This window comes from Larus michahellis, chromosome 10 (genome assembly GCF_964199755.1).
Source record: "Larus michahellis chromosome 10, bLarMic1.1, whole genome shotgun sequence".
NCBI lineage: Eukaryota > Metazoa > Chordata > Aves > Charadriiformes > Laridae > Larus > Larus michahellis.
In genome coordinates this window covers 18,557,891-18,570,722 of record NC_133905.1, presented here as the reverse complement: position 1 = coordinate 18,570,722, position 12,832 = coordinate 18,557,891, and the positions used below count along the sequence as shown (strand labels likewise).

The 12,832-nt window shown below is 44.8% G+C and overlaps 1 protein-coding gene across 3 annotated transcripts in view; it reads left to right on the top strand.

The window, feature by feature from the left end:
* Nucleotides 1–883: 883 nt before the first annotated feature.
* Nucleotides 884–12,832, top strand: part of LOC141749327 (6-phosphofructo-2-kinase/fructose-2,6-bisphosphatase 4) — a 53,211-nt gene continuing 41,262 nt past the window's right edge. For 2 of the 3 annotated variants that reach the window (XR_012589318.1, XM_074602683.1), the window contains exon 1: nt 884–1,067. Coding sequence is in view for 1 of the 3 variants with exons in the window: in XM_074602683.1 (XP_074458784.1) it covers nt 1,013–1,067 (55 nt within the window). In the remaining 2 variants the exon portion in view is untranslated. The remainder of the gene's footprint in view (nt 1,068–12,832) is intronic. The other variant, XM_074602685.1, reaches the window with a different exon arrangement.

Here is a 12,832-nt window from a genome sequence, read left to right as displayed (position 1 = left end):
ACTTGAACAAGGTAACGTACACACTTAAATATCACCACAAGGATAATGTAAGGAGCTGAAGGATTGTTGTCACCAATCTTGAGCTACCAAATTGTCTCCGGGGCTTCTCTGTCTATGGGGAGGGCAGACAAAAGCTCCAGCACAAAGCAGATGGGTGGCTGTGCCCTGAGTGCACGTATGAGCTGGAATTGTCCTAAATTGCTTCTCGTGGGACCTCCTCAGCTCACTGAAAGGTGGGTCCCAGCCCTGACCTGTTTCCTTACCCCACCTGGAGACACTGGCGAGGTGTGTTGGTGTGTGGGCACATTGGGTCTGTGCTGGGGTCACCTGTGGCTTCTGCTTGTCCGCTCCATTGAGCAGCTGCTCCTGAGTGTGGCTACGTGCTTGTTGCTGATCCAACACCCTTTTCCCTGGAGACTGTTGATCCCTGTTGATCCTGTTGACTGTTGATTCTACCAGGCTGGCTGCATTCACATCCAGATCTGCAAAATGGCTACAGTTGCTCCACCTCCCCTCTTTATTTGTGATTTTTTTTTACAAAATTCGTCTCACTTAAAAAAAACAAACCCAAAACAAACCATAAAACGCCGAGTAGAAGGCTAAGGAACGGCGCAAGTCCCGGTAGGGAGCTAGCAGCGGCGGGACCGAGGGAGGGACGGCGGGGCCCGCACCGGCATCACGCTCGGGGCAGCCGGTGCCCGCGTCGCCCCGCGGGGGGACCGGGCGAGCCGCGGGGCGTGCGGGCTCGCCCGCCACAGAGGTGAGCCCGAGTCCGTCCCCGCGTCCGTCCGTCCATCCCGGCGCTGCCGGTCGGGAGGGAGCGGCGCTGCCCGGCGGGGCGGGGGCTGCCCGGGGCCGGTCCCCGCCGCTCCGCCCCGCCCCGCGCGGGGCGCGCACACCCGCGGGCAGCTCCGCGGGGCTCCGCGGCCGCCAGGACCCTCCGCCGAGCGGCTTCCCCGTACACCGCCGGGCCGAGCCGTCCTCCGCCGGAGCCGAGCAGGCGCCGCCGCAGATGTGGGGCTGCCGCCGCCGCCGCCGCGGCTGCCCGCAGGGCCGGCGCTGCCGAGGTAGGAGCCCCGGTGGCCGGGGCCTCCCGCTGCCTCCCCCACTCGGCTGGGTGCCCGCCGGGGGGGGGTTGGTTCTTCCCTTCCCGTGGGGCAGCCCCCCCCCCGGAGGGTGCCACGCGTGTCGGGGCAGGGCTGGAGGGGCGAAGGTGGCGTTTTGTGGGACGCCCTGGTCGGCGTTTTCCCTTCCAGCTCCGCCAAGGAGCGAGGGTGACCGGCATCGCGGGCGGTGGGGAATCACGGCTTCGTGGGGGACAGCCCGGTGCGGAGGAAGGTTGGGGAGATGTGGTGTGGAAAGAGGGAATCGTAGCGTTCCAGTGCTTGTTTGCTTTCCGAGTTATTTTTGGAAATTGCTTTGCTGTGAGGGATTTATTAATATTTTTTTTAACTGTCTGTGGGAAGGTGTATTTACGTTGTGCTCCTCCAAGCGTCGATGCTTTCCATTGGCCAAGGAAGGCTGTAAAATCAGTGTTTTGGCAAATGCTGATCCAACCGGTTGGTTGTTCTTTCCTATTCCTAATGGCAACACCATAAAAACACGTAATCTGCATCTTTTTTATCTTTCCCTGTGAGATTTGACTGCTGGCTGGTTGGAGCCCTTCCTCGGGAAGGGCTGACTCTCCCTGGGGACCGAGGGGCCTGGCGTGTTCATTAGGCACTTTGTGTAATGCAGGATGACAGCTCTGACGCAAGGGCACCAAAACTTTGAAACATAGGCTCAGTCTTGGTTATGTTTGGGTGTTTTTCCCCCCCTTTCCAGGAATATTGTATTACTAAGGCTGGAAGGCAAACCTGGCGCCTTCCTGGGCTCTCCTGCAGCTGTGGGGCAGGACAGGGAAGCGGGGACGGAGGCAGAAGAAGAGTCGTGTTGCACAAGGGTGTGTTAACGGGACTGGGGAGTCCTGGCCTGGCACCCTGAGCTGCCTGGTGCCGTAGAAAATTGGGTGTCACTGGGTGTAGAGTGGCCGTGGCTCCTGCCTGGTGACTCAGAGAATTGCTCTTGTTTACAGCCATCGATTTGCTTCTGCCAGTGTTATAGTAGGCATCTGCCTACTTTGTCCATGCCTGACTCCAACCCAGGGCATGGGAATGGATTTCAGTAAGGTTGGTGGTTTCCAAACCACCTGGACTATGGGTGGGGGAACACCCCAATTAAGCTGTTGTGACGCAGTGATGGGCCACCGTTTACCCGTGGGTGAACTGAAAACCCTTCATTGTTCTTCGGGTTGCGTGTGCGATGCTTGCGCCGGCGTCTTCAATGAGCAGTGATTTGTTGGCTATGCCCAAATGGATACGGCTCTCGCTCCTCGTTCTCAACACCTTGTAGCCTGGCTCAGTGGTGTCTCTTGTAGCAGGTGCCGTTGTGCTCCTGTGGCTCTTCAGAGTGTGGGGAGGGGGGAAAAAAAAAAGTTAATGTTGAAGAAATGTGAAGATTCTTTAAGATTTTTAAATCTTTAAAAACAGTAATTCTGAATTAAACATTTTATATTGCTAAATGCTGAAGAGAAACTAGTTAACATGAGGCAAAAACATAGTAAACCAAATACAACTCAGAGCGATCCCTTATAGGGTCAGTTGATTTTTGTAGTGCTCTGCAGAGAGCTGAAGATGGGGCTGAATAAATACCGTTTGTGGGACTCCTGGTGCTCATCCAATGTGTTGCAGAGCAGTTTGTGAAGTTTCCAGTAAGTTTGCTTAATGTGGCCTTACTCAGTTGGGAGGCACTCCCATAATTATGGCTGCAATTAAAAGCAATAATATCCATTTACATAAGGTCCCGGTCCTTTTAAATCGGCGCATCATCTAATGAGAGCATTCGTGTAGGGATAGTTATGCAGGACGAGGACACAAAGCTGAGAGCATCGCCGGGGGGGATTTTGTTTCAGAACTGTTTTGAGGTCATTTGAAGGAAGGGTCGGCTTTGAAATAGGACATTTTGTTACAAAAAAGTACTAAGTTATAAATATAACCCTTACCAGTAGTAGGATGTTGTTGAATTAAGTGCTTTTAGCACTTTATTTTTTTTATATATCACCCATCTAATTTAAAAAAAAAAATCAGGCTGGTTACTCCAGTATTTTTCTCAATTTGATTGCGTCAATGTTCCTTCTGCTCTTATGAGTAAGAGATTTGGTAAATCCAACTTGCGGATGATATCTTAATTGCTGACGAAGCACTACGGATGTGTTCTAAATTGCTCACTGAAGTTGCATGGTTTCCTTGGGGCTTAAACTGTGCACGTAACGTCCACGAATTTTTCTGTGAGATGAAATGTAAACATTAGACTTTAAATGCTGGAAAACATAATACATCTGGGGAGCATTTCGGCTTTCATCTGAAGGAGGTGACCTGGTGGGTACTCTCACATTCTCACTCTATATGTTTTTTTTTTGGGTTTTGTTGGTTTTGTGTTGGGTTTTGGGTTTTGGGTTTTTTTGTGTGTGTGTGTTGTTTTTTTTTTTTTTAATTTACTGAATATAGTGTAAGCTTGCGTCCCCACACCCTGGGTGGGGCAGGCCCTTGGGAAGAGTCATAAGGCAAATGTAGTAGAAAGGCTAAAAATTCTCAAAATACAACTGAGGAAGCACCAGCTGTGGGTCTGAGAAGCGCTGCCTTCCTTGGGTCTGCTCTGGTTTTCCCTATAAGCTGTTTTTTTCCCATTTTAAGTCAAATAATTAGTCTGTTAACCTTTTGTCGCAGACATAGCAGTTGACTTGTGGTCTCTGAGAGTGTGTGAGGCAAAGTAATTAAATTGTATAAGGGAGTGAAAGAGAATAACGAACTTCAAACTCACTAGTCTGTCTAGTTGGGCTCTCCAGTGGCTAAAATGAAGTCATTTAAGTTGATTCCTGATTTTACTCAATTTTTATCAGGTGGTCAAAGTGGGGATATGGGAAGCAGTCCCACACTGCTTCACACAGGTTGTTATTTTCGGAGGTGGTGGGTTTATTTCAGGTGTGATTTGGTTGTGCAGAGGGGTGGTTTCAGGGGGGGGAAGCACTGGCCTGGCTGACTCCGACAAGACACCACGTGGGGCCAGCTTGGCTAATAACCAGGCTTGGTTATTCTTGGGTGCCTGCCAAAACCTGGCCCTAAATATTGTAATTGCATGCTAATTATGAATGCTGATCTCCAGGTGTACTTAACGTATTACCAGGTGAAGTACTGACCTTGTAGCTGTCGGGTGGTTCCTGGGTGTGATGTGGCTGTTTTAGGTAAAATCACTGTCATGTGGCGGGGCTGCGAATTTGTGTCTGCTCAAAAAGATGCAATGTTTGTGGTTTTGCATGAAATGTGTTTATTTACCCATGCAGTGCAGTTGTAAGTGCCTTTGAGGTGCTTTTTTGATCCTGTCAAACAAACTCATCTCTCATTTGAGAAGCTGGGGAAGGGGGGGGCTCTTGGCATCTGCAGCGTTCAAGGAACTGAAGCAGCGCACCAGAATTAACCCTGAAGTCTTTAAGCGTGTAGCTGCCACGGTACGTCCTGAACACAAGGGATGAGTCTCATAATTGCGACTGACTTCTATCCATGTGATGGATAAAAGGGATGTTTTGTAATGTTTTATTAATAAAATGGGACGGATTTGTCATGAGTGCCCTTGTGGAAACAATGTGCCTGTTACAGCTTTAAATTTGCGTGCGTCGGTATAATTTCAGCACAACTGGTTACTTAGATATCTGAAATGACTGTGTGGCATTAGTTTCCAGATGATTCAGTACGTTACTATCTTGTTTACAGGCCATGCACGAGTAGGAAAGGGTAAGTTCTTATTTCCCATCTTCACTCTGAAGTTGACCACCTAAAACTTGTTCCCAAATAATTATTTTCCGGAATGTGAATTTTCTTTTCTTTCTGCATAGTGTCAAGTCTTTGTGTCACAGTCTAGGAGCTGGCTTCACGCACGCTGTGCCTCGGCAGCGGGAATCGCTGGGCTCCCTGCAGCTGCTCTCCTCTCAACTAGAGTTACAACAGCCGCGGATCCGCTGTGGGGCTGGGACGTAGCTGTTGGGTGACGCCAAGAAGTGACTTAGACGTGCTATTTCTGCCTTGCTCCGAAAAGCCGCTTGTGGTGTTGCATCTTTTGAAATGGGTTCGCACGTGAATGATTTCTCCATCTGCAGGCAGCGCTGCGTTTCGTTAGTTGGGTTAGTCCCTGCTGGAACTGCAGAGGCTCGATTGGATCCTGCCTGTGTTTTCGGTGCTTAAATGGGAAGGTCTCCTTCAGCAGCAAGAAATCCTCACGACTGGATTATATACAGTTTGCCGACGGGTAGTTCAAATCACATGATGCAAGGGACAAAGTATTTGTGGTGATTTATTTATGGTTAAAAGCCTCATATGACAGACACTACACACCCCTTTTGACATAAACTAATCGGGGAGCACAACAAACACGAGTTGTTTTGATGTGTCTGAAACTGCTTCGGCCAGTTATCACTGCCACAACAATATTTGGATTTAAGGCTGGCTTTGCCTTCCTTTTAAGGTTTTTTTATGATCCCTGGAAATCTAATTGATGTTGTCGGTTAATAACAGGCAATGTTTGTTGTTCATGGGAACCCTGTGGATATTCTTAAGCATGGAGCTCTGCAACATTTACCTTCTGCATTAAGGAGGGAAAAAATAGAAGAGCTTTGTAGTTTTTCTGTTACCAGTGTAAAACTGGTTTCCCCAAAACAATGGGGAGATTTCAGGGGTTCGTGACCTCTTGCAATTAAAAAATTTCAGATGGCTTGTGAGAGGCAGATGGATGGGGCAGAGGAGGAAGGGGGGAAAAAGGCAGCCCTTGCTGTGGAGGAAACAAGCACTGCTGCTACAGCTGAAGTCATTACTCATTGTTTGTAGGAGATTGATCTAGCTGCATTTTTATTATTATTTTTATTCTGAGAATTGCTTTGTTTGGGGATTAGAATACAGGAACTTAAAATTCAAGCGGTTCTGGAAGAGATGTTGTGGTTAAACCGTGACAGATGTCTCCCACGGATTTAGGTCTTGGGGTTGCAATTGCTTTTTTTTCTTCCCCAGGTGAGGTCAGTTCCAAGGACTTGGGCTCATCCAGTGGCAATCTCGTGTCCGATGGGACAGGCTGAAGCACTTTGTGTAGTGGGAGCAGTGGCAAGGCAGCTTTTCTCTCTTGGTAGCTGGTGTTCACTAAAATGTAGACCAATGTTTTTGAGACCTCTGTCCTGTGTCAAGTAAGGGTCAAGTCAGTCAATGACTTTAGATGTCCTTGGTGGTGAGGGGAGACCCGAGGAGGACACAGACCAACCCACCATGCGGTGGCCAGAGCCACCAAGCCTGGACAGCTGGTTTTTCACTGGACCTGGCAAGCGTAAGGGCTGGTGTCCTTACTTGCTTTTGATTCTTTTCTTTTTGTTTGTTTGTTTGTTTTACATCTTTATATCCTGTATATTGTTTTGCTGTCAATTTATATTCGAGTGTCTGAATGTGTATTTACACATTCTGGTGCCAAAGGTTCTCACACACGCTCTATGTGATGGAGTATGGCCTTTTGTACATCTGAATCATTTCTTACAATTTATTTTCTCTAGGGAGACTTGTGCTGAAACAAAGTTATTGTAAGGAGTAGAAAGAAAATTCAGGGGTTTTGTTTAAAAAAAAAAAAAAGAGAATGTTTCTTTGCTAATATGATGCTGGCGACTCTAACTTGGTAAATGTTTCCCCTTGCAAGAGCTTTTATTTGTAGCATTTGTGTTGTGTAGCCTGTGCGCACTCTATAAATTAGATTATTTTGGCTATCGTAATTTTATTATCCTTATTAAGCTTCCTCATCTACATATTGATCCTGTTATTCTCAGGAAGATGATAAGCCATCTAGCTGTACTTGCAAAATACACAGAAAATGAGAAATCTGCCCTGGAGGCTACAAAGGCTGAGATTCACCAGTGATTTGGATCTCTGTATGTCTGTCCTGTGTTTTTTTTCCCCCTTCAGTGCTAGGTTTTAGACGACACTAAACACCATTGCAGTTTGGCAAATTAAGATTAATTTTGCTTTTATTATAAATTCATTCATCAGTAGCTTCTGAGAAGCTTTGCTCTAGTTTGCTTGTATTTTTTATTTGGATGAATATGCTTCTTTTTCATAAGATTAAGACTATTTCCAGAGGCAGCTGGCGTCACATATGCCATGAGTTTTTTTCCTCCTTGTGTCAGTGTCAGTTTTCCATGCTGGCTTTCCAGAGGGATTTATTCTTTACTGTCAAAAACCAGCTTTTCTGTCTCTGTTGCCTACGGGACATGCATGAAACCAAGTATAACTGTAGGTGCGTGTAGAGGACTGGGGGCTCAATCACTGCCCCATTAACTTGTTGGCTCTTGCTTCCGTTGCCATGGGCTTTTTCCTTAATGACCTACTTATCCCATACGCTAATATATGCTGGAGTACTAAACTCTGTTGGACCTTTAGCTCCTGACCCCCCATTTTCTGTGTTTGTTCTCTCTCTCAGCCAAGGCTGGTCCCTCTTACAACGTGAGGTTGTATAACTTCCTCCTCAGCCTCTCCTGAACTCAGCCTATTTTGGGTGCTTCTGTCTATTTATTTATGTCACTGAAATGTTTGGACCCCTGTCTTGTTCCTTATTCTGCCTCACCTCTCTGCAGAGTCACTGCATATTCTAACAAATTGTTGTTGTTTTTTCTTTCATGATACTCTTTCCCCCTTCCCCGTCCGGTGTTTCCTCCTCCTCCCACAACTTGACCTTGCCTTGCTCTTGTTGCCCCATGCCCTATTTCAGGCGTTCTCATGGCTTCAACTTCTATTATATGCTGATGACTCACAGATGCATTTTACACCCCTGACGGTTTGTCACCCGGTCCAGCGGCTGTCTTCCCCCTCGTCTTTTTCTCTTTGATTTCTCCATCAGTAGTCATTCAATATGTCAGGCCCCAACCCCCTGATGGTGCTTCCTACGTTCTCTTTATCTCTTGTCTTTTAACATGCTGACACCTGATAGGTGGCTTCATCCCAAAGCCTTCATGATTTTTGTTGAATTTGTTTGTTTTACTGCATTTGGATGACACGCAAATTCTGCATTTCTTTATTGTCAATATATTTCTCCGTTTGTAGCTCATCAGGCAACTTTCCTAATGCATGTAATGACATTTAACAGATGTTTTGCTTTAAAGTGGCTGTCCTGAGAAATTCTACTTCTGAAGTCAGTTGATAGCGCTTGGTTTTAAAGATAGCATTAAGTATTTTAGTTCCACTCTGAGAAGGCAGCTGCCCTTGTTCTGTTGGGTTTTCTTTTATATTTAGCAGCCCAGCTCTAGCTGTTAGAAACAAGTGGGATTCATGGCATCCTAGCTGAATGAAAGGACAAAGGATATGTATACGTTATAAAATATCTAATGTAAATAAAATATCTACTATAAAACTAGTTATAAGTTAGCGTAATTAATCAACTTTTCAGCCTGGAGGAGGGGTTTCTTTTATTCAAAATTGCTAATCCTTTCCTCACGTTCCTTTTAGCTGTATTCTTACTTGCAACAGCAACCCCAGATTCGGAATTGGGAAGGTTTTTCTCATAAGTTTATGTGACTGGAAAAGAACAGAGAATTTTAAGGTGATAGAGACACTTTCAGACTGCTTAATAGAGATTGCTTTTATGCAGGTTCGATAGACACAAAGACAAACATCCTAGTGGGTGCAAGTATGTTTTGCTTTCCTTTGAAATATTACAAATCTGTCAAGCCTTGGATTCCCTGGGTTGTATCTCAGGTTCCAGGTAACTGATGCAGCAGTGGATAAGCGGAGTCGCTGATGTATTGCACTTCCAAGGAAGAGGAGCGCGTATCAGGGTACACCCACCTGCTGTCCAGAGGTTGTGCAAGGCTGTACGTGCTGTTGCTGTAGTAACAAGATTGGATCCTACCAGAGCAATGTGTAGGAACGACTGTCCTCGGTAGCCTTAACCATCTTGGAAACTCAGTATTTTCTATTTTCAGTTAGCCTCTAGACCCATGACTGTAAATAGGCAATTTGTGCAAATGACATGTATTTTAATGTCCTTTTTCTGCACTTCTTAGAAGCACACGCCCCCCTCATGTAAATAGTTTGATGTCCCTGATATACAGTAAGCTACAAAGGGTTTTTTAACACTAGGTTGCGCTCAGAAAGCATGAATAATGGATGCCATCTTTCCTTTATGTTGTGCTGTAACAGGAAGATTGAAAATGTTGCTTAATGTTGTGACAACGGAAATAATCTTAAGCAATACCTGGAAGCACCACTTGAGGGTCTGGCTTATTTTTCAAGGACATAATTTCAATGTTCTCTCAGAGGTGAAGGTGGGAGGTGGCTGCTTGGACTGGGGATGTAAAGAGTTAGTGATTTATCCTTTAGATTTAATAAACACGGTTGATGCAGACCAGCCTCAAATCCATGCCTCATTTTAGACTTAACACAGGAAACTTCCTTGCATGAGACCAATGGCATCTCATTGATAGGGTTTATCTCCAGACGTTAGGTTTCTCCCATGTTTAAAATAGAGCGATTACTTCTTCTGAAACGTGATAAACATCTAAACTAACATCTTTATATATTTAGAAATAATAAAAGTACTCTGAATGGCCAAGCTTTCAAGAATGGTTCACGTAAAGATAAAGAACAAAGTGACAGTGTAGCAAGGTGCTTTGGTTTTGTTTTTTTTTAGTTGTTAATACTGTCTGTGTGAATCTCGGTTTATGCTCAGGGATTCTCATGCAATCCACATGGTGGTGGGATGATGTTCTGCTGATAACCTGCGTCTCTCCAGGTAATCTTAGACTGTCTGATAGGTTTTACGTGCGTACAACACGTGGGTTCTGTAGAAAGCCATGCAAGAATTTATCAGTACAATTCTTACCATACACCCCCTATATAGCTATATATAGCTAGGGTTTGTTTCCTGGTCAGTAGGTCGTCATGGTTTTGAAAACATAACTGTGCTGGTATCAAGCCACATGTAAGCACTGCTGTAAGGGATGCATCGTTGTTTTGCATGCACAATGAATAACTATCACGTATTTATACGTCTTTGTGGGATCTTGGATGTTGTTTAAATCTGTTCCCCAATTAGCACTGAAGAGATTTCTTGTTCTTAGTAGTAGCTTATTCTTATATAAAGCATGATTATGTATGTTGTTTTTTTTTTTTTTTTGAATCTCTTTTTAGTAGATTGATCTGTAGCCAGGAAGTCTAGTAGTAAAATGAACTCTTACAAAATAACTTCTAAAGGTTTTGTTGCTGAGGGCAGATTCTTTTTTAGTTCTGAATCCTTAATGGCTTTGCTTGTCTTTGAGGTAGCAGTGTACTTCAAAACAACTGGAACTTTTTCCCTTTAGGCAGTGATAGGAAATAGGATATGGAGTGGATGGTGCCAGTAATAAACTTCCTTGTTGCTCAGAAGTGGAGTAAGTGCTAGGGCCATGTATCACAAGGCCTGATCCTTGTGATTTCAGTTGGTTTTGAATCAAGTCCTTAATAGGGGGATGTGTGAAGATGGTATGGGGAACCTGCTGAACTTGTCATGTGGGCTGCTTGAAATTTTTGGGGACTTAGTGGGCTATTTGTCATTTTTGTTGGTTTGACTACTGGGATATTAGGCTGAGTGGGAAAACAAAAAGGATGGTACTTTTGGTTGAGGAGAAGACCATAGGCAGTCTTGAGGAGATGGGAAATTGTCAGTTAACAAGTTGACGTAACAAAAAGTCCTGAGAAACTGAGCCGAGAAGGTATGAATCAATGCATGTTATTTTGCTAATATAGTATTACATCTCTCTTCCCTGATTGCTCATTGTGCATGCAAAGCTCTTAATGGGAAGGAACTTGTTCTGTTCTCTGTGGGAAGTTGTGTGAGAAGTTTTTTAACTTGTGAGGCATCTCTTCTGTAGGATGACTGTTCCCAAGGCATCATCTGTCATCATCTAGGAGCTCAGGAAAAGCCTGGGAAGGAGAGAGCCACCTTTTCGGTTGCTAGTGCACCGTCCTTTATCCCTAGGTTTCCTTGGCAATTGAAGAGCAAAGTTGAGTTACTGCTTGCCTTACAAAGGTGACAACATACCTAGTAGACAGACACTGTCTTTTAGGCTGGTTGTTAAGAACTGCTCTTCCACAGTGAGGAAAAACCTGCCAGGCTTGATCTGTACTTCAGGAACATGAGAATTACCTGGGGGAGGGAGCATTCTGTCCCCTGCTGAGGTGGTAATGTAATAAAAGATGTGATCGAACAGGCTAAGTGTCCCATCTGCTCCACAGTAGTTTTGGTCATTACTGTGGAAACTCAGTGCAGTTGTAAATTTTTGGATGTTGTTGTTACCCAGAAGCTGCAGCTTTTCACCATGTAAGAGCACTGTAACAAATGCTTGGTCAAAATGAAAAAAATCAGCACGACAGCGTATGAAGTGTGTGGGGAGAAATCTCTCCCATTCCACCCGAGATCCAGTTTTGAAATGTTGGAGTGTTGTTCCTTGTGAACAAAAAGGGTGAAGCATAGTTGTACATTTTGTCACCATCCCTTCTAATTGGCTCGTGGTGTTGTAACTGCCTTGTATATTAGATAGCTGTTGCTGGCTGTCCTCAGGTGATGCTTCCAGCTGCACAGATTTTGACCAATGAAGGACTACCACGAGCCTGTTGAAGGTATACCTGACATTTATTTTTTTTTTCATTAAAAGACAAAATCAATTATAACTTCAATAGGAATTATCCTGTATGCTTTATACAAATATTGTGATGCAGCATAGCAGGCTGCCAGTTAGCTGGTCAGAGTGATCTGGTCCATGTGGACACGGGGACCGTTGGTTGGATGTTGAAGCTGGATACATAAAATATGTGCGTGGCTGAAGACTGTGCTGGTGTGCATCTGTGTTTCTTGAATAACATTCATCCTTAATGATCTTTGCAAATTCTGCGTTCCTCTGTGCCTCCTTAAACTGTGCTGAAACTAAGCTGCTGATGTGCTATGTGGCTGAAGTCTTTTGGAGCTGTGAGCTGGGGTGTGGGGGCGCATATGCCATCACTAGATACCTTCTTAGATGAGGAATAAGGACTCTGTCTCTTCCTCTTGCCATTGCAATATGTAGGAAATGTAGATACTTATTTTTAAGATGTTATAATTTAAACAAATTCCTGCTTGTTACTTCTAGCTGGAAGAGTAACCTGCTGGTTTACAATAGATAACACCTGGATTTAGGTTTTTGCCAGCTGTTTATTGCCAATTGTGTGCGTAGAGGTCGGATACTATTTGTTTTCTCAGTGACAAGTAAATAGCTGATAATTTTGACACCTAGAAGCGTTCAAGGCCAGGTTGGATGGGGCTTTGAGCAACCTGGTCTAGTGAAAAGTGTCCCTGCCCAGCGCAGGGGGGCTGGAACTTTAGATGATCTTAAGGTGGAACTAGATGATCTTTAAGGTCCCTTCCAACCTAAACCATTCTATTCTATGATATGAATACAGGGATACAAAATTTACTTCATGGCATTGTGGTAAGAGAATTGCTTTAGAGAAATGGGTTAATGAGGAAATGTAAGTTGTTGGTGTTTAGTATCTAGAAAGAAATGGGGATATTTAGTTTTGAGTATGGACTTTCCCCCTTCCCCCCTCCACTAATTTATGTTTTTTCATGTGGTTGAGAAAATAACTCAGGATTAGTAGATAAACTCTTCTTCCCTGTCGCTTTCTGTAACCTCTGAGTCTACCTTGGGTGCCTAAAAGCCGAGAGTTGGTGTATTTTAACGCTAGCGTTCTGTGAAGCTTCGCTATCT